This window comes from Colossoma macropomum, unplaced genomic scaffold, assembly GCF_904425465.1.
Source record: "Colossoma macropomum unplaced genomic scaffold, Colossoma_macropomum, whole genome shotgun sequence".
Taxonomy (NCBI): Eukaryota; Metazoa; Chordata; class Actinopteri; order Characiformes; family Serrasalmidae; genus Colossoma; species Colossoma macropomum.
In genome coordinates this window covers 28,551,563-28,570,519 of record NW_023494794.1, presented here as the reverse complement: position 1 = coordinate 28,570,519, position 18,957 = coordinate 28,551,563, and the positions used below count along the sequence as shown (strand labels likewise).

Below are 18,957 nucleotides of genomic sequence, written 5' to 3'. Positions count from 1 at the left end.
CTAAGTGGTGTGCAGCCCTTTTTACAACTTTGCGTGCACTGATTTCTGAAAGAGAGAGAGAATAATGTATATATGTCGCAGATGAGTGTTTACATTGTCTCCCCCACAAGTACAACTTTGATGGATTTGTACTTTGAGTAGTTTCACATGTTGACACTTTCACTTTAACTCAAATATGTTAACGAGGAGAGCAATCAGCTTCACATTTTATTAATTAAAGGTGACAATTCTGTCAAAATTGTTGCGTATTGAAGTGATTAAGATGTAAACAGGGTGGTTCAGAGTGGTTCAGAGTGGTTCAGAGTGGTTGGGTGTGAAACGCCCCGTTCTAGAGAAACTTACCGAGTCAGAACTGTTCACAGTGGTGGTGATAGGAACCAGACGTCCACCTCTAAAAGCTCCCTCACAGCAAGTTATTACATGAAATGGTTATGAATTCACTGCCTGATGACTGATGATAGTTTTGAGAAAATTTTTGCATTTAAATACATTCAGTAGTCCCGAAAGAAAACTTATTATTTCAGATTTTCCACTAGTTTATGGGAATATTTTCCCATCATCAACATTCCATATAAACTCAGAAGACTCGTGTAGGTTCACTGGTGGTTCTGGATAGTAAATAAAATGTCTATATTTGTGTTGTAGTCATGGCGACCCCTGGTTCCTATCACCACCACTGTAAAGACATCTGAACCATTTCACACCAAACCACTCTCAATTTCAACGAGCGAAGTATGTAGAAATTTTGAAAAATCAGTGGATTTCCCCTTCTATATATAGTCACTGATTTTTTTTTTGTGTTTAGTTTCATTATGATTGGTTAGTTACGTCTCTGTGCAGTTTGGTCACTATAGCTATACTGTAAAACCCTGCATTGTGAAATCAGCTCTGCTGACGTTACTGAAGGCCCACATGAGCCCTGCTGGAGCTGGTGAGTCTGACTTGGGAGGTGCTGTAGCTTGAGCGGTTACTCACGAGATCTGTGGTTTTAATCCAGTATGGATCTGCCACGTCAGTCGTTGTTATAGCCAATCCTGCTAACATACATCACACAAGGTTGCCAGATTGGGTGGATCTGGTTGGATTTGGCAGGGGGGGAAGCGCTTTGGTGGGTGGACATAAGTTTGGGCTGGTCTGTCATGATTTTGGTGGGTTTTTAAAAGTATTTCAAATGAATAAACTGTGCTACTTAATAATGCAGCTGGAATCTGAACAGGCCCACACGTCCGATCAGTTATCAACACTTTGATTGGCATACATTTCAGCCACTGCCCATCTGCATTGTTCACGACTGACCTTAGCTGGTAAATGGATATGCATTCAGGCTGGACACGCACAGATAACCCAGTTTACTCTGCTTTACTGGCTGTACATGGTTCTGCTTTTGTAGAATACTGAAGCAGTTAAGCTGAGCCTATAAAGGTAAACCGGTTTTTAAAAAATCTGTATGAGGAATAGTTACAATATCGCTGCTATTCATTGGCCTCTCTGACTGCATGGGTCCTATCATATATAACACATTGAAAAATGTTAATACTCTGAAAGCATCACTGAGTTTGTGTGAGCTCTGCAAGTTTGAAAATAAGAAACACATTCAAATCTAATCACGTAAGTATTTCACTGGAAGAGTTTCTTTGTCCAGGTGTTTCCTAAAGTTTTGACAGGGATCATAAAAAAGCTTTTGGTTCTTTATAGCAGTGATAAGAAATTGCGCTTGTGTGTTTGAAAGGCCAATTGTGTCACTCCAGCACCATCTTAAATGCTTATCTGCAAATTTTCAAAACGGCAGATAACATAATGTAAGAAGCTCATTACTGATTTCATGTTAAATGCTGTACAATTTCATATTAAGGTTAAAATTAACTGGTTTTGAAGTATTTTTTCATGCATTTTTGTGTGAGTTTAACATTTTTTTGGCTGTAAACTGTCAGCACCTCTGTTTTTTGCTGACTAGGAGACGAAGCTAACCGCTAACATGGAGCTCTTTGCGCAGTTCCTTTATCCTCAAGCTCAGCACAGGATGACCGTAATCAAAAAAATTGCTGATGGGTTTATTAGAAGAATGAAAATGAAATATCTAAAGCTTCCTCTCGCAGGGCAGAGCGATTTCTGTAGTGTTAGGCAGCATTTGTTAGTGCTATTCCATCTGATATTAACTGGACATTTGTTTTTGGTGTCTGAAATCACTGTTTAATCACAATTTTAACGCTAAACTGAGCGTTTCGATCCATGCTATCTGAGCCAGTTTGGGGAAATTACACAGATACTTTATCCTATCCAAATCGGCCTGTCGAATCCTTTACAAATGACATCACCCGACCTACTCTAATAACACTGATCCAGCTCCAGCAGGGCTTTAGCCAACATAGTATAGTGAGGTTTCTAAATAAAGACACGAGAGAGGGAAAGCAGAGAGCTCAGATACTGAAGATCCCCAGGAACGTGGCGTGAGCAACGAGGATGAGTTCAGCAGATTTGCGAGGGATGGAGAGCTCAAGAACTGATCCGGACTCCAGGAAGTGGACGCCTTAAAAAGAAAACACATCAACATAAACATAGAGCTCTAACCAGCGAAATGATTACCAGGAAATCTGTTGTTTTTACTGTAGTAGTTGAGATGAGAGGCCTTTTCTTATTCATATTAAAAGTTGTGAAACTCTGCTGTTATAGAACGCATCAATGCACAGTTACGTCCCAGAGTGCACATATAACAGCTGTCTGATTGTTTTCGCTGTGCTCGTGTCATTTCGCTGATTCACAGTGTTTTTTTTTCCTCTGTAACAGGAAACGTCAAACAGAGCTGCTTCAGATTAAGCGCTTTGCTGTGGCAATAGGACACTTATCATGGGGTCAAGCCCAGGGTTTGTGGCCAAGTCCCCAGCCACCGAATCTCTTTACAAGGACATGAGAAAGAAACAGAAAAGGAAGCTTGAAGATAAGCTTGAAGGCCTCAGGATAAAAAGCCTTCTAGAACTGTGAAAATATTTTAATGACCAGGAGTTACAAAGCTAGAGTTCTGAAGGCCTCTGGAGCCTGTGGGAGTGACAGGACGCACTGATGACATCATAATGTCCCACCACAATGCCTCTCAAGTTTCAGCCTGCACGGATGACATCACAATGGACCACAAGTGGGAGACAGCACTGATACATCAAAATGCTTCATAAGTTACAGACTGCAATGATGACATCACAATTGTCCATAGGAGACAATGTCCCATAAGTGACAGTCTGCCAGTGTGTGGCATCACACTGGACCATAAGTGACAGTCTGCACCGGTGACATCACAATGGCTCATGACTGGCAGTCTGCACCGACGACATCACAATGGACCAGAAGTGCCAGTTTGGACTGATGACATCACAACGGACCATAAATGTCAGTCTGTAACGATGCCATCGCAATGGACAATGACTGACAGTCTGCACCGATGACATCACAATGGACCAGAAGTGCCAGTTTGGACTGATGACATCACAATGGACCATAAATGTCAGTCTGCACCGATGACATTGCAATGGACAATGACTGACAGTCTGTACTAATGACAGCTCATGATTGACAGTCTGCACTCTTTACATCATAAAGGCTCATGATTGACAGTCCGCTCTGATGACATCATAGTGGCTCATAAGTGACACTCTGCACTCATTACATAATAAAGATTCATAATTTACAGTCTGCACTGACAACATCCCAATGGCTTATAAGCACCAGTTAGAATTTGAATCATAAAAACTGTTTAAACTTTAATATTAACTGTAAGGAAATGGGCAATAAGTCTAATAACACATAAGAAGCCCAAGCCGTCCTCCTCCCCGCTGCAGTGGGAGTACAGTGAGAAGTGTGATGTGTGTGGATGTAAAGCTGTAGGAGGAGCAGCGTCCCTGTTTTGAGAGAAGGAGAAGAAAACAGTAATGAAAGCTCACCTGCAGTGTAGCACGTGTTGACGCTGTCGTTACTCGGCATGCTCTTTAGACATTTCATCAGTTTTGTCTCCGCCCCCTTCAGCCGCTTGGTGATCATGTGTCCCATCACCCAGGTGGCGTCCTTGTACAGCACCTGGAGCAGGTACAGGCGAGGTTTTGGTCCGCAGGTAAGCATTTAGGGGTTAAACGACTAATATAAACAATAATTATAGTTTTATCATCAATTCTAAAACATCATTCCAAAAACAAAGCAGTTGAACTGGCACCTTCAGATCAATGCATAACATATAATTACAATAACATTCACTAAAATATAACAGGCTGTCTTAATATGAATTAGAATGATAGTACAGATTTCCTAAAAAATCAAATGGTTGTGAGGTCAGTACAGAAGTCCAGTACAGAAGGCCATGAGGTAGTTACACATTTCTGGATTCTTATTTTGAGACAACAAGTTACTTATCTTGTTATATTGAGATAACAAACATTGTTATCTTAAGATAACGAGTTAATTATCTTGTGATCTCAAGATAACAAAGTTGTTATTTCGAGATAACGAGTTATTTGTCTTGTTATCTCAATAACAAAATTGTTATCTTGAAATAATGAGTTATTTATCTTGTTATCTCAAGATAACAATCCAGAAAATTACAGCAACAGCTCATGGCCTCTCCGGACTTCTGTAGGCCAGAGATTTGCACCACTATTGGCAGGTAAACAGGCGCTGACCTGGCTGTAAATAAAGTAGTTGCCCTCAGTTACAACAGTGATGGTTTCCCCAGATGCCTGTAGCCCCGCCCCTTGGCTCTGCCCAAGCGCCCAGGTGAGAACCGTCAAATCACGTTCATCTGAGAAGCGAAACAAGAGACACGGCAATGTGGACCGAGAGAGGAAACCAGCATTCAGAGACAGTTTACAGTTTTCCTGAACATTTTATTACAAAAGCTTTTATAGGATATAAAATGTAATTAAACTAAGTGTGGCTTCCAGCTAACAGGTGCAGTCGCAGGTGTGCTGACGACCATACCGTTCGAGTGTGCGGAGGCAGGAATCAGGTGCAGAAAGGAGCGCCGCTCTGCTGAGGAACAAAACGAAAACACAGCTCAGGATTGATGCAGCTTAAAGGGGAATTCCACAGATTTTCCAACATTTCTACATAGTTCAGTGTTTGAGATATAAACAGAGAGATTCAGAGTGGTTTGGTGTGAAATGGTTCAGATTTCTTTACAGTGGTGGTGATAGGAACCAGGGGTCGCCATGACTACAACACAAATATAGACATTTTATTTACTATCCAGACCCACCAGTGAACCTACACGAGTCTTCTGAGTTTATATGGAATGTTGGTGATGGAAATCAGTGTATGTATCCCTCCACCATGAACAGGTGTGAAAAATGTGTTTTAGGGCAAAATCTTCTCAAACTTATTGTGAAACAATGTCTCACTGAGCAACGAATTCATAGCCATTTTCTGTAAGGGAGCATTTAGAGGCGGACGTCTGGTTCCTATCACCACCACTGTGAACAATTCTGACTTGGTAAGTTTCTCGAGAAAGGAGCGTTTCACACCAAACGACTCTGAACCTCTCTGTTTACATCTTAACTATTAAATCATGCAGAATTCAAGTTCAACTTAAAAGCTCTTTTTAAAGCTGTTTTCAGAGGAACGTGTGTCAAGATGTTAAGAGTGTTCAGAGGAAGTGACTCACTCTGCCTTTTCTGTCTGATTTTCCTTGGAGATGAAACATCTCTCTTTCCTCTACTGCCTCCAAATGCTGAATTCTCCCACACCTGACACTTTGGGGGAGAGAGAGATAGAGAGAGAGAGAAACAGAGACTTTGTCTTTTAAATTGTTCATTTTCAAATAGAAATCGGTCAAAATGACCTTGTATATATTTCGGTTGTTCGGCCACCCAAATCAAAGGAGCTTGTGTTGGGTCAGTTAAAGGTCAGGGAAACGGTATGTGTGGAAGGCTGGTGGAGGGGTCCTGCTGAAGCCTGTCAGTGGAATGCTTTGCATTTTTAAGTTATTATTAACACAGAAGGGGGCAGTTAGAGAAACCCATCATTTTCTTTTAACATTGCTTTGATATTTCATTGGTATATTATACTTTAAAAAATATTTAAAAATGACCTCTTACTATGTGACAAAATGTTATGAATTTTAGAAGGAAAAAAGTGGTTTCCAGCAAAACTCCACTGAAAACCGAATCACTCTTACAGTATTGAATTAACTCTCTTATAGTACTGAATCACTCTTACAGTATTGAATTAACTCTCTTATAGTACTGAATCACTCTTACAGTACGGAATTAACTCTCTTATAGTACTGAATCACTCTTACAGTACAGAATTAACTCTCTTATAGTACTGAATCACTCTTACAGTATTGAATTAACTCTCTTATAGTACTGAATCACTCTTACAGTACGGAATTAACTCTCTTATAGTACTGAATCACTCTTACAGTACAGAATTAACTCTCTTATAGTACTGAATCACTCTTACAATACTGAATTAACTCTCTTATAGTACTGAATCACTCTTACAGTACTGAATTAACTCTCTTATAGTACTGAATCACTCTTACAGTATTGAATTAACCCTTTTACAGTTCTGAATCACTCTTACAGTACGGAATTAACTCTTACAGTACTGAATCACTCTTACAGTACGGAATTAACTCTCTTATAGTACTGAATTAACCCTCTTACAATACTGAATCACTTTTACAGTACTGAGTTAACTCTCTTATAGTACTGAATCACTCTTACAGTACTGAATTTCTCTTGCAGTACTGAATTTGCTCTCTTACAGTACTGAATTAACTCTCTTACAGTACTGAATCCTACTTATAATACTGAATTGACTCTTTCTGTACTGAATCTCTCTTATAGTCCTAAATTAACCCTCCTACAGTACTGAATCACTCATACTGTAATGAAATAATTCTATTACAGAACTGAATTACTTTTACAATGCTGAATTAACTCTCGTACAGTACTAAATTAACTCTCTTACAGTACTTCTTCTTCTTTCAGTACTGAAGTAACTTTATTACATTATGGAATTAACTCTCTAACAGTAAAGAATCACACTTACAGTGATAAATTAACTCTTTTACAATACTAAATCACTCTTACAGTACTGAATTAACTCTCTGACAGTGCTGAATTAACTGTTACAGCACTGAATTAACCCTCTTACAGTACTGAATCACTCTTACAGCACTGAATTAACTCTATTACATTACAGAATTAACTCTCTTACAGTACTGAATCACTTTTACAGTGCTTAATTTACTCTCTTACAGTACTGAAAAACTTTTACAGTACCAAAATAACTTTCTTATAGTACTTTATTAACTCTCTTACAGTACTGAATCGCTCTTATAGTATTGAATTAACTCTCTTACTGTACTGAATCCCTCTTATAGTACTGAGTGAGATCTATTAAAACACTCAGAGCCTTGAGTTCAAAAATGTTGTTAATGGGCGTTAAGTTCACTCATATGGTATTGAACTATCTTATAATGTGCTATTTCAGTGTGCTTTTGCAGTGTTGATTCACTCTTATTATATTAAAAAAATAATTACAGTACTGCATTTAATCCTACAATGTGCAGTGCACTCCTGATATATCACATAAATAAAACTTATGGCATTCAGTAACAACACCTTACAATGTTACATTCATTCAGTTTTGCCCTGTTAAACACTGAATTTACTTGATTACTAATTGCAGTATTGCATTCAATCCTGTGATGCTAACTTCACTCGTACAGTGTGAAAGTCAATCTTTAACAAAGTTGAACTTCCTGCTCAATGTGTGTTTCACTTTTACAGTTTATAGTTTACTCTTAGATCACAGGACGTACTGACACAGTACTGAATTATCTGTCTAGCACTGAATTAACTCTTACAGCGTGGAGCTAACTCTCTTGCGTTCACTCTTACAGCATTATAGAGTGTTGAATGCATCCCTTAAGGTACTGAATTCACTTTCAGATCAACTCTTACAGTGTTTAATTCACAACTATAGTGTTTCGGTTCTGCTCAGCTACACTTGGAAACGCTGTAAGAGTGAATGCAACACTGAGGGGTCTTGTTGTGTAGCTTTAAACAGACGGACAAACAGATGGACGCTCAAATATGCACTCACCTACCCCGCAGCACGTGCCTGAGGGGCAGCAGATCCCCTCCTGCCACCACTCCTGCCCCTTCTGCAGAGCTCTGACCCTGCGTTCCAGATCCATCAGCTCGACAGTCACTGACCGGATGTGACGCCACTGCACGACCAGGAGGGTCAGAGCCAGGCTCATGCAGACCAGAGTCACGAGCAAGACATAACGCTTCTCCATCCCGACGGCGGTGGTGGTGGTGGTGAAGAGGATTAGGAGCTTATATGTACTATGCAGAGCTCCAGCTGAGCAGCAGTAAAAGCCCTTAAGATAAAGCAGAAGTGGAGGGCTGGAGTTCCACCGTTGGCTTTTCAGAGCTTCTAGGAAATGCCATTTTCACCCCCACTCTCCCCTCTGCCCAGTTTCACTTTCGTAACGTGATCGGGAAGGAGGGCAGGGATGGGAGGGAGAAATAATAACGTGCTTAGTCACCAAGAGAACAAAACAAAAAAAGAAAGACAGTTCCAGCCCACAGGGGCCTAATGAGGCTTCCCGCTACAAGCCAGGACAGTCATGGATAAGAGGTCAACAAACCTCGCAGGGCCAACATTTTACAAAAACAGCTCTTACCAAAAAAAGAATACTGAGAGGTTATTTTGGCTTCTGCATCACTATGAATGGGGAACTCAATTTTTAAAAATTTCTCCATAATTAAATGATGCAAAATCTAAAATGTTTTTAAGCTCCATTCATGGTGGAGGAATATATGCAGGGCGCTGTGAGGCAGAATAGTCCCCAAAAGAAAACTTATTATTTCAGATTTTCCTATTTTCCCATCATTAATATTCCACATAAACTCAGAAGACTCGTGTAGATTCACTGGTGGTTCTGGATAGTAAATAAAATGTCTATATCTGTGTTGTAGTCATGGCGACCCCTGGTTCCTATCACCACCACTGTAAAGGCATCTGAACCATTTCACACCAAACCACTCTGAATCACTCAACTCAAATTAATTTTGGTGACACTTTATTTTGAGTTTTCCTTTTTAGATGAAATAAACACTCAACATCCTCGACAAGTGGATACAGACACACTGACACCATCCTGTACCTGGAGATACACTGGATTAGGGATTGGTTAAGGTTCGGGTTAGGATTAGGGCCAGGGTGAGTGTTAGGATTAGGTTTGGGTTGAGGTTAGGGTTAGGATTAGGGCCAGGGTGAGTGTTAGGATTAGGTTTTGGGTTGAGGTTAAGGTTAGGAATAGGGCCAGGGTTAGGATTAGGGCCTAATGGAAGTACCATATAAATTCTACTTCATGTAACATATCAACAATACAGCTTCAAGATATTTACTTCAGTGTATTCAGATGCTGCATTACTGCTACTTCACTGAAATGATGTTACTGTGTTACTGATACTCCATTAAGAGTTTATTACTCTTCTACAAAGGACCACTCCAAATAAAGTGTTACTAATATTTTTATGGTACTTTTTGATGGTGAAAGTTGGTGGAATTCCCTTCTACAGAATCTTACAGTAAATATGGACATTTCTTATAGTTTACTATTCAGGACACTACAGAAGTACTATATATAGATTATTAGACTACAGGGAAGGGTCAGCGATGAGGTTGCCAACACTGGCTCAGGTTTTTGGGATTTTTTTTCATTTTGTAGCGGTCAGAGGGTGAATGACCACCAAATATACACAAAGCACTGCACTCACATACTTACAAGATAATTAATACTAAACGTTCCCTGCCAAACACTATGATGAGAGCCTTTAGCTTATCATAACTTCTATACTGTCATTAATTATCTTTGTTAAAACAAGATACTGATTACATATATGAACAAAAATACTACATAGTCAGAAGAAAAGTACAGTGCAGGAACATTTTTCATTCATCGAGGTACAAACAATGTAAACTTTACCTTTAACAGTGCAAGAATGGTTTTAAAGTCCAATTGTGCACTTTAAATATGTTTTAACCCAGGGAAACGAAACGTTAATTTTTTTTCTAATTATCTAATGTTTAAAACAGAACAGTAAAATTTAAAGAGAGGATGTGTGGAGCCAATGCAACCATTAAAATATCATTTAAATGGATTATGGTAAAATTTGTGTCCTTGAGGGTACCACCCCAGTGACAGTTCAGATTTTTTTTAGATTTCTGTACAATTTTACAGTAAATTTGGTCTATTTACCATACTATACTATAGTTTATCACAGCATACTACACATATTATAGATTGCCACAATACAACACTACAGAAATATTATATAGAGGAGAAAATATTTTACACTCTTAGAAAAAAAGGTTCAAACAATGTAAATGTCCCTCAAAGCTCCAACAGTGGTTTTAAGTCTGATTGTGAACCTTAAATAAGTTTTTCCAGGTGAAAAGTTCGTATTTGTACCTTTTCATAACTGAATGTTTTAAAACAGAACAGTAAAATAAAAGCCTGGAGACGAGACGGGGTGTGTGGAGTCAGTACAGCTTAGAACATATCATTTCAGTGGATTATGGTTCAGTTATGTTCCCTGACTGAAGGAATAAGGAATAAATACGAACTTTTCACCCGGAAAAAACTTATTTAAGGTTCACAGTTATACCTTAGAACCACTGTTGTACCTTTGAGGGAACATTTACATTATTTGTACCTTGATGAACGAAAATGTACCTGCACAGTACCTTTATTTCTATCAGTGCATTGTGTGAAAATTTCTTAATGAATGGACCAAAAGAGAGGCTCCAAAAATTACTTGGAATAAAACCTCTTTCCTTTAACTTCCACTAAAGGTCAAGAGCGTTTTTACTTTCTCCTGTAAAGTTACTATTTTGGATACTTTTTTCATCAGACAGCGATGAGTTTCAGACACAGTCATACAGTAGTCAGAGTCAGCAAGGCACCCATTCATGTCCAAATTGATTGTTTGTATGAAACGCTGCCTCCTAAAGGTTCCTTCATGTATCTCTCATATGCCACAAAAATCAGACTAGTTCTGAATTCTGAGTTCTTTGTTTTTGTGACGCCACACATTTACATATGTCCACCTATTCAGCCTACAGCAGCTGAGCCCTGCCTACTCGTGTTGAAGTTATAAGTAGTGTTTCAGCCTTGATTGCTCTTTGAACACAGGCACGATACAGGACAGCCAATCAGAACTGAGCTCATTTACATGCATTAGCAACAAAAACAGCCTGAGCACTAACAAGGTATAAAGAGAGGATATAAAGTGGTCACGTAAAAAATTAATTAGGACCCTTTTTTGTTTTTTTTTTCATCATTTATCCGTTGACTTAGCAGTGAAATATGGGCCCCTGCACCAGTTTTCAAAGAATAAACTACTTTTACACAAGTCCTTTACTTAAGTAAAGGTACTAGTAATCTAGAAAAAAAATACTCGAGTAAAAGTCTAAGTATGACTTAGATTTTTTACTCAAGTAGAAGTATAAAAGTACATGCTTATGAATGTACTTAAAGTAAAAAAGTAAAAATATTTCTTTAAAAAACATTTCTAATGATTTTTTTAAATAAGATATCTTTATATTGAGGGTTAGAGGTGCACATCCATTAAAGTGAGCGTACATAATGGTTTATACTAGAACTGCAGGCATCATCCACAAAAATCCACTCGTCTAGAGCCCCAAACATGTTTACATGCTTGACTTCCTTTACATGAATTTGAGATGGACATTGTTGGAATCTCTACTAAGAAAACATGTAGATTTTTATTTTATCAGTCAATACTGAACATCAGATCAAATAACTCCTTGTACTTAATTACTTACCACCTCTGGGTCTCTGTTATTGCAAATAAAGCAACACTGGGGAGTGTAGTTTATCATAAGAGACCAGAAAAAGTAGTGCCTGCTTATGGAAGTTCGCTAGCATGATTGGAAACTGTGGACACTACAGCAAAGTTTTCTATAATATTCTATAAGCAATAAGGATATTTTAGAGATTTTTCAACCTAATTTACTACCATTATTACATAAAGGAAATACATTTAGTCTACCGTCTTCTGTTTTATTTTTGATAACATCCTTTTTTCTTTTTGTAAGGTTTGTTCTTTCAAATTAAACTGAGTAATATTCTATGAAGAAGGCAAGAGAAGGACATCTAGAGAGGAGAGAATACTAGAGGCATTACGCAGATCTAAGTTTATGTTACTCATTTCTTGTGAATAATCTGTTATCTTAATTCCAAGGTAGGAGACTTTATCTGTTATACAGATTCTCAGGAGTCTTGTTATTATTTGTAGAGGTTTGAATGACACTGTCCAGAAAAACAGGCGGCGAATTTCTTTCACAATTTCTTCTTCAGTAATTCCTCTGAACTGATTTCGGTTAATGATCATATTTAGAATTGCGGTGTTAACAGCAATAGCAGAGGGGACAGAGGACTTGACGAAGGCTTGTTTCCCTGAATTTTAACAACGTTTCTAACGTCCCTGCACAATGTTTTAGAGCTGAAATGAAAAATTAGTCAAATTGAAAGACTTTTAAACTTCCCCAAACTGATGTATGACTAATGCTGTGGTTTGCTTTTCATAATCTAAAAAAAGAACTGATGACTTGGCATTAAACAGTAAGTCTTTATATTCTACCAGATCCAATATGAGTCTGATGTTATGGGAAATGTGCCGATGCTTCAGAAAACTTGACTGGTATTCAACAATGAGCTCATTAATTAGCTTTAGCCTTTTTTGCCACAACAAAATTCAGAATTCTGTAGGCATCCTTTAACGACGTTAGTGGGCAGCACAAATCACGAAGCAGAGGGTCCTAGTCTGGCTTAGAAATTTATATCATAGTGTTGTGTTTAATGAAGTAGAAAATTATATTTGAGATCAAATTGAATTCTTTAATTTCATTAATGTGTCATTTTTGGGAGCATTTGTGATTAAAGTTCTCCTTTCAGGTAAGTTGGAGGTCATCAGAAGATCATCTGTGTTGTCAAGAGAATCATCAGAGACATAAAGATCTGAAATAAAGTGATTGTTTTAAAATCATAATTGGGTTTTTTAGTTAATCATGAGTCCTCTGATCGCAATAAGTCCACCGCTCCCTTTATCAAAACTGAAAATAGATACTTTTCGATGCTCTTCTTTGATCTTCTTGACCTCAGAAAGTGCTTTATCTTCATATATTCTGTCAGTTTGTTTCAGTATATTAGTGGTACGCTCACTCTCAGCAGGGGTGGATTTAGCGATTCTGTGTCAAAAGAAAGGAATGGCGCCACCTGGATGCGCATTTTTAAATCAAATGAGTCTCTGTGATCCTGAGTGGTGCAAACATCTACTCTGGACATCTTGGCAAATGAAATCATCTTAAATCTATTCGTTACACTCTTGAAAAAGATGGTTCTTTAGTAAAGAAAATGGTACCATATAGACCCATGAACACTCATAGAACCCTTTACGTCATAGTTCTTCTGATTGATGGAAAATGTCCTGGTTCTACATAGAAACTTTTTTAAAGGATTCTATATAGCACCCAAAAAGGTTCTTCTATTGTTACAATGTCAATCTTCTATCAGTGGAAGAACCCTTTTTGATGCTACACAGAACCCTTTTCAAAAAGGTTCTATATAGAACCATCTACAACACATTCTCCATCAGTCTGAAGAGCCATTTAATGATGCAAAGAACCCTTCAATCATGTAAAGGGCTCTTCGAGTGTTGATGGTTCTATATAGAACCATATTCTTTACTAAAGAACCCTTGAACCTTTGAAAGTGGTAAAAAAGTAGCTAGTACCAAAAGCAAGAAGAGTCGAGTTGAGCTATAACATGTGGTGGAAAAGCACCATAAACTAACATTAACACTAAGACTAATGTAGGTTCTGCTGAGCCTGCAGTTAAGTTTAGGAGTGTAGCAACACACTCATTGCTTTCCTCCCTCTTTTTGCATTTCTCTACTGCACTTGGATGACTTTATTACATTTTTCCTCTCAACACCCAGAAAATCACACCTCAGAAGCTCCTCTCCAAAATTTAGGTAACCACTTAACTGCCTTTTTTACACCAGTCTGTCTTCACGAGGTTGTCATCACATAAAGTCACGCCACAGTATTGTGCATAAACTCTCCCCAAAACCAAAACGCAATACAAACATTCTCTCAAAATTAAGCCAAATCTTTAACCTTGTAGATACACTGATCAGGCATAACATTATGACCACCTCGTTTCTACACTCGTTGTCCATTTTATCAGCTCCACTTACTATATAGGTGCACTTTGTAGTTCTACAGTTACAGACTGTAGTCCATCTGTTTCTCTGATACTTTGTTAGCCCCCTTTTACCCTGTTCTTCAGTGGTCAGGACCCCCATGGACCCTCACAGAGCAGGTACTATTTGGGTGGTGGATCATTCTCAGCACTGCAGTGACACTGACGTGGTGGTGGTGTGTTAGTGTGTGTTGTGCTGGTGCGAGTGGATCAGACACAGCAGTGCTGCTGGAGTTTTTAAACACTGTGTCCACTCACTGTCCACTATGCACCTGCATTGTTGGTCCACCCTGTAGAAAGACGATAGCTCATCTCTTGCTGTTGGCTGGATATTTTTGGTTGGTGGACTATTCTCAGTCCAGCAGTGACACTGAGGTGTTTAAAAACTCCAGCAGCACTGCTGTGTCTGATCCACTCAGACCAGCACAACACACACTAACACACCACCACCACGTCAGTGTTACTGCAGTGCTGAGAATGACCCACCACCCAAATAGTACCCGCTCTGTGAGGGTCTATGGGGGTCCTGACCGCTGAAGAACAGGGTAAAAGGGGGCTAACAAAGTATCAGAGAAACAGATGGACTACAGTCTGTAACTGTAGAACTACAAAGTGCACCTATATAGTAAGTGGAGCTGATAAAATGGACAATGAGTGTAGAAACGAGGTGGTCATAATGTTATGCCTGATCGGTGTAATACAAGGTTAAAGATTTGGCTTAATTTTGAGAGAATGTTTGTATTGCATTTTGGTTTTGGGGAGAGTTTATGCACAAAACTGTGGCGTGACTTTATGTGATGACAACCTCGTGAAGACAGACTGGTGTAAAAAAGGCAGTTAAGTGGTACCTAAATTTTGGAAAGGAGCTTCTGAAGTGTGATTTTCTGGGTGTTGAGAGAAAAAATGTAATAAAGTCATCCAAGTGCAGTAGAGAAATGCAAAAAGAGGGAGGAAAGCAATGAGTGTGTTGCTAAAACAGGATAGTGAATCAGTGAATTAACAATCAGTTTCACAACACTGCCTCACATTTTTTGCTTTTTTATTTCCTGAATTTTGTGTTTTTTTGCTGCCAAAGCAGAGACTTTTTTCAGTCTTTTTAAAGATATCAAGGAATGCAGTTTTAAAATTTGTTGTACATGCAAACCGAGACAAAACTGTAAACTTTTAGCACAATAAATATCAAATAATCAACATATCATCTGTAAACACACAAAAAATATAACAAATACCAAACAGCAATAATTGTTGTAGCTAAAATTACAGCCAAAGATAACAGATAAATGTGTGGTTGTATTAAACAGGAAAAAATATCAGTTAATATTAGTTAATATCACTGTGTGAGTCGCAAATACATTAATAAAATGTTCATTAACATTTATAAACGTCAAAATGGTAAAATATTTCATTGCAACTTAGAAAGTAAAACGTTAAACACAGTCACTTTATTAGAAATTACTCCCTCCACCTTGCTATCCTACTGCAGCTCATCTGTTGGGCCACTCCTGTCTGGATATTTTTGGGCGGTAGTCCGTTATCAACCTTTGACGTGTAAAAACCTCAGCAAAAACTGCTTCATTGAGCTGAGAGTGGACCTCCACCCAAAAATGATCAGGTCAACAGCAGCTGTACAACAGCCGTACAGCAACAGATAAGCTATAGTCTGTACTGAGCTATAAGGTTGGAGTTTCTAATAAAGTGGACAGTACCTGTAAAACACTGTTACTCCTCAATATTATAGCCAAACCCCCAGAATTCAGCGTGGGACACGCCAGGCCGCTCCCAGTTTCTCTGAATTTCTCTGTGCGCCGTTCCACCCACAGTGAAGGACATCATTGGATTTCCTCCAGGAGCGAGGTCAAGCAGCTGCTGACAGCCGCTAAACACATTCTAGAACATAAAAAATCATAAAACATTTATTATAAACTGGAAAAACTATAAATATAACTTTAGCTAAAAATAAAAACAGCCTTATATACTGTTTAACCACCTGGATGGTATTTATTTAAGCATTACTCTTAAACGTAATCCAGACTGTTACCACGTGTACGGCTTAAAATAGTCAACCTGTCCAATACTATTAAAATATGATGTATAAACCAAACGGAAATGTTTTGTTTATTATGAAAAAAAGTGACCTCTACTAGTAGGACGCCACTGTGGGACTGTGATGCCATGTGGTTGCACTGCACTCAGTTCAACAGAAAGCAATGTTTTTCTCTTGAGTAACGTCACACCCTAACTAAAGTTCTGAAGGATTAATGGCATACACATAGAATTACACAATCATTTGATGCCACCACAAAACCGACAACCTACTAGTAGAGTTATTTTGTCTTTTTTAAATAATAAATAAAGTATTTTGCTTAGTTTATACAACATATTTAAACTGTATTAGACATGTACACCATATTGAGGCCTACATGTCTTAACATGTCCTAAAAGAGAACATTTTGGCTTATATGGTGTTGAAACATGGTAGTGGTAGTATCACAGTTTGGGGCTTTTCTGTTGCCACAGGACCAGGACAGCTTGCTTTCATTAATGGAGCTATGAATTCTGGGGCTATATTACTGAAACATCTTAACTTTGAAATATTATCTGTCTAGTTACTATGACAACTTCAGTTAGGACTAAATTTAGGACAGTATCTATTACAGAATAACAGTTCCTAACTTCATAATCTCATCATTAACTCCAGATAAGAAAACAGCATCACACAAACATCCTAACTAGACTAAACCTCCTAAATCCTGTCCTAACTTTAGGATGAACCCCAACAGGGTCCTCACTTCTGTTTAAGGTCCGTTTCTATGGTTTTTAGGCAGCTGTGTCAGCAGCATAGTTCACTACCAGCATAATGAGCTCCATTTATTTCTACTGTAAAACGCTGCTTTCACTGTGAGATGATTTTCTTTTCTAACTCTGCGTTTTAAAGATCTCAGACGCTGCAGACTCGATCTCCACCGCCCCTCTGATTACCTTCGTGTGTTAATGTTGATGATGAAATATTACAGTGATGGTGGTGAATAATGAGGAGACGGAGCTGAACGTGTGTCTGTTTATTAGGAGGAGTAACGTTAGCGCGCTCGGCTAAAGAGTTTGGGAAATGGAGACTGAAACTGGGGAGCGGCGACACTCTGATAAACAGCAGGGGGCGCTCTCACAGTATTCTTAATCTCCAGTTTATCGCACTTTAGTTTTGTTTTGACACTATTTTGATCACAGGCTTATGGTTAAGCTGTGCATGTATTGTCGGTTGCTAGGTAACTGACATGACAGTTGATTTTGACTGAGTAGGTTAAGATTTCCTAACTGGAGATAAGATGCTGTAAGATAAGATAAAATTCCTAAATTAAGATCAGATTTGCTTCTGAAATACATATATATTTGTGAAAAATCTTATCTGAACTGTCAGATCTTTACTTAAGTTTACTTAAGTTTCTGTAATGCGCCCTATGATTGTATCAGCAAACTCTACAGAAGAATATCAGAGCGTCCATCTCTGAGACTGACGCTCAACAGAAGGTGGGTCTCGCAGCAAGACAACAATCCTAAAGGCTACCACATAATCAGACGCAGAACAAATTTCGCATAAAGTCGAGACTTTAATCCAAAAGAAATGCCACTGCAGGATCTGGATGCAAGAAAGGCCCCCAACATCACTGAGCTGAGGCAGAATTCCTCCAAGGGAAACAGTTACAGGAAATCTTTTTGATCGTTGATGCTCAAACGCGTCACACCAGTTACAGAAAGCATTGCTTCACATCCTTTTCCAACATTTTTTAACGCTGGATCACTTCGATAATTGAGTTAAAACATACTTAGCTGTGTGTGCTGTTTGCTTTATATGGCTTCTCAATATTTATTTTTGATGACTTTTTAAGAGTTCAAACAAATTTGAAGGGTTTTTCGAGCCAAGACTTTGGTCAAAAGCAATATTGCTCGCCTTCACCCACTTCTCTTCATAAAAAAGACAGTGAATCTCCGGTTTATGCTTTCATATCGTCCCGCTTAGGCGACTGCCATGCCCTTCTCCTTGGTGTTCTTTACAAAACAATTCGCCAGCTGCTAAAATCCTCTGTCAAAAAATCAGCTCACATCACCCCAATTTTGTGTCAGTTACACTGGTTAGCTGTCCTGCTTCGTATCCAAGTATCCATATTATTATTGTTGAAACATTTTCCAGCACTGCTGTATTACTCAGTGTCTACTACAAAACTTGTAAGTTACTCAGTTACTCAGTTCAAAATGTTACTTGTACTCCAGTACATCAGCGAGTAAAGTAATCTACTTTTTCTTCAGTTACGTTTTTATAATTAACATTTAGTTCCTTTTTGTGCTTAATTTCACTTTGTTGTGCTGGTTCAGCTCCTGTTCTGCTTTACACTGTGCTCTCACTTTGGAGCTTCTGCATTTGGTTTTTGACCAAATGCATCCAAAAAGAGAAGAATCCAAAAAGAGAAGAATCCAAAAAGGGAAGACTGGAGCTGTACAAACTTTGGTTCTGACGCTGATTGATGCTGGATGGGCCAGGAAGGCTCAGTGAAGTTTATTTCCCCCGTTATTTCAAAGACAGGACTGCAAAACAGCAGAGGGCGCCCGTGAGCGAGTCCTCAGTGAATGGGGGTGAATGGAGCCAAACGGATAAAAACCAAAAAGTTAAAATA

At 38.6% G+C, this 18,957-nt stretch overlaps 1 protein-coding gene across 4 annotated transcripts; it reads right to left on the bottom strand.

Annotated features, from left to right (window-relative positions):
• Positions 1–712: 712 nt before the first annotated feature.
• Positions 713–8,462, bottom strand: tnfsf13 (TNF superfamily member 13). 4 transcript variants are annotated; one of them, XM_036580751.1, is made up of 6 exons: positions 8,096–8,462; positions 5,639–5,726; positions 4,957–5,007; positions 4,659–4,777; positions 3,930–4,062; positions 713–2,527 (listed from the first exon to the last, which is right to left on the bottom strand). In XM_036580751.1, the coding sequence occupies exons 1-6, from the start codon at positions 8,288–8,290 to the stop codon at positions 2,418–2,420; spliced, it is 696 nt and encodes a 231-aa protein (XP_036436644.1). In that variant the 5' UTR covers positions 8,291–8,462; the 3' UTR covers positions 713–2,417. The 4 variants fall into 4 exon arrangements, 2 of the variants coding, with proteins under 2 accessions (XP_036436644.1, XP_036436646.1); XM_036580753.1 differs by having other exon boundaries at positions 2,164–2,527; positions 4,957–5,004; XR_005007767.1 differs by lacking the exons at positions 713–2,527; positions 3,930–4,062; positions 4,659–4,777 and having other exon boundaries at positions 4,982–5,004; positions 8,092–8,201.
• Between the last annotated feature and the right edge of the window lie 10,495 nt (positions 8,463–18,957).

Coding starts and splice junctions, on each gene's coding strand:
- tnfsf13 (XM_036580751.1), bottom strand. CDS start 8,290: ATGGAGAAGCGTTATGTCTTGCTCGTGACTCTGGTCTGCATGAGCCTG. Junction 5,727..8,095: donor CCTCAGGCACGTGCTGCGGG/GTAGGTGAGTGC, acceptor TCTCCCCCAAAG/TGTCAGGTGTGGGAGAATTC. Junction 2,528..3,929: donor CAACACGTGCTACACTGCAG/GTGAGCTTTCAT, acceptor TTTCTTTTTAAG/GCGTCCACTTCCTGGAGTCC.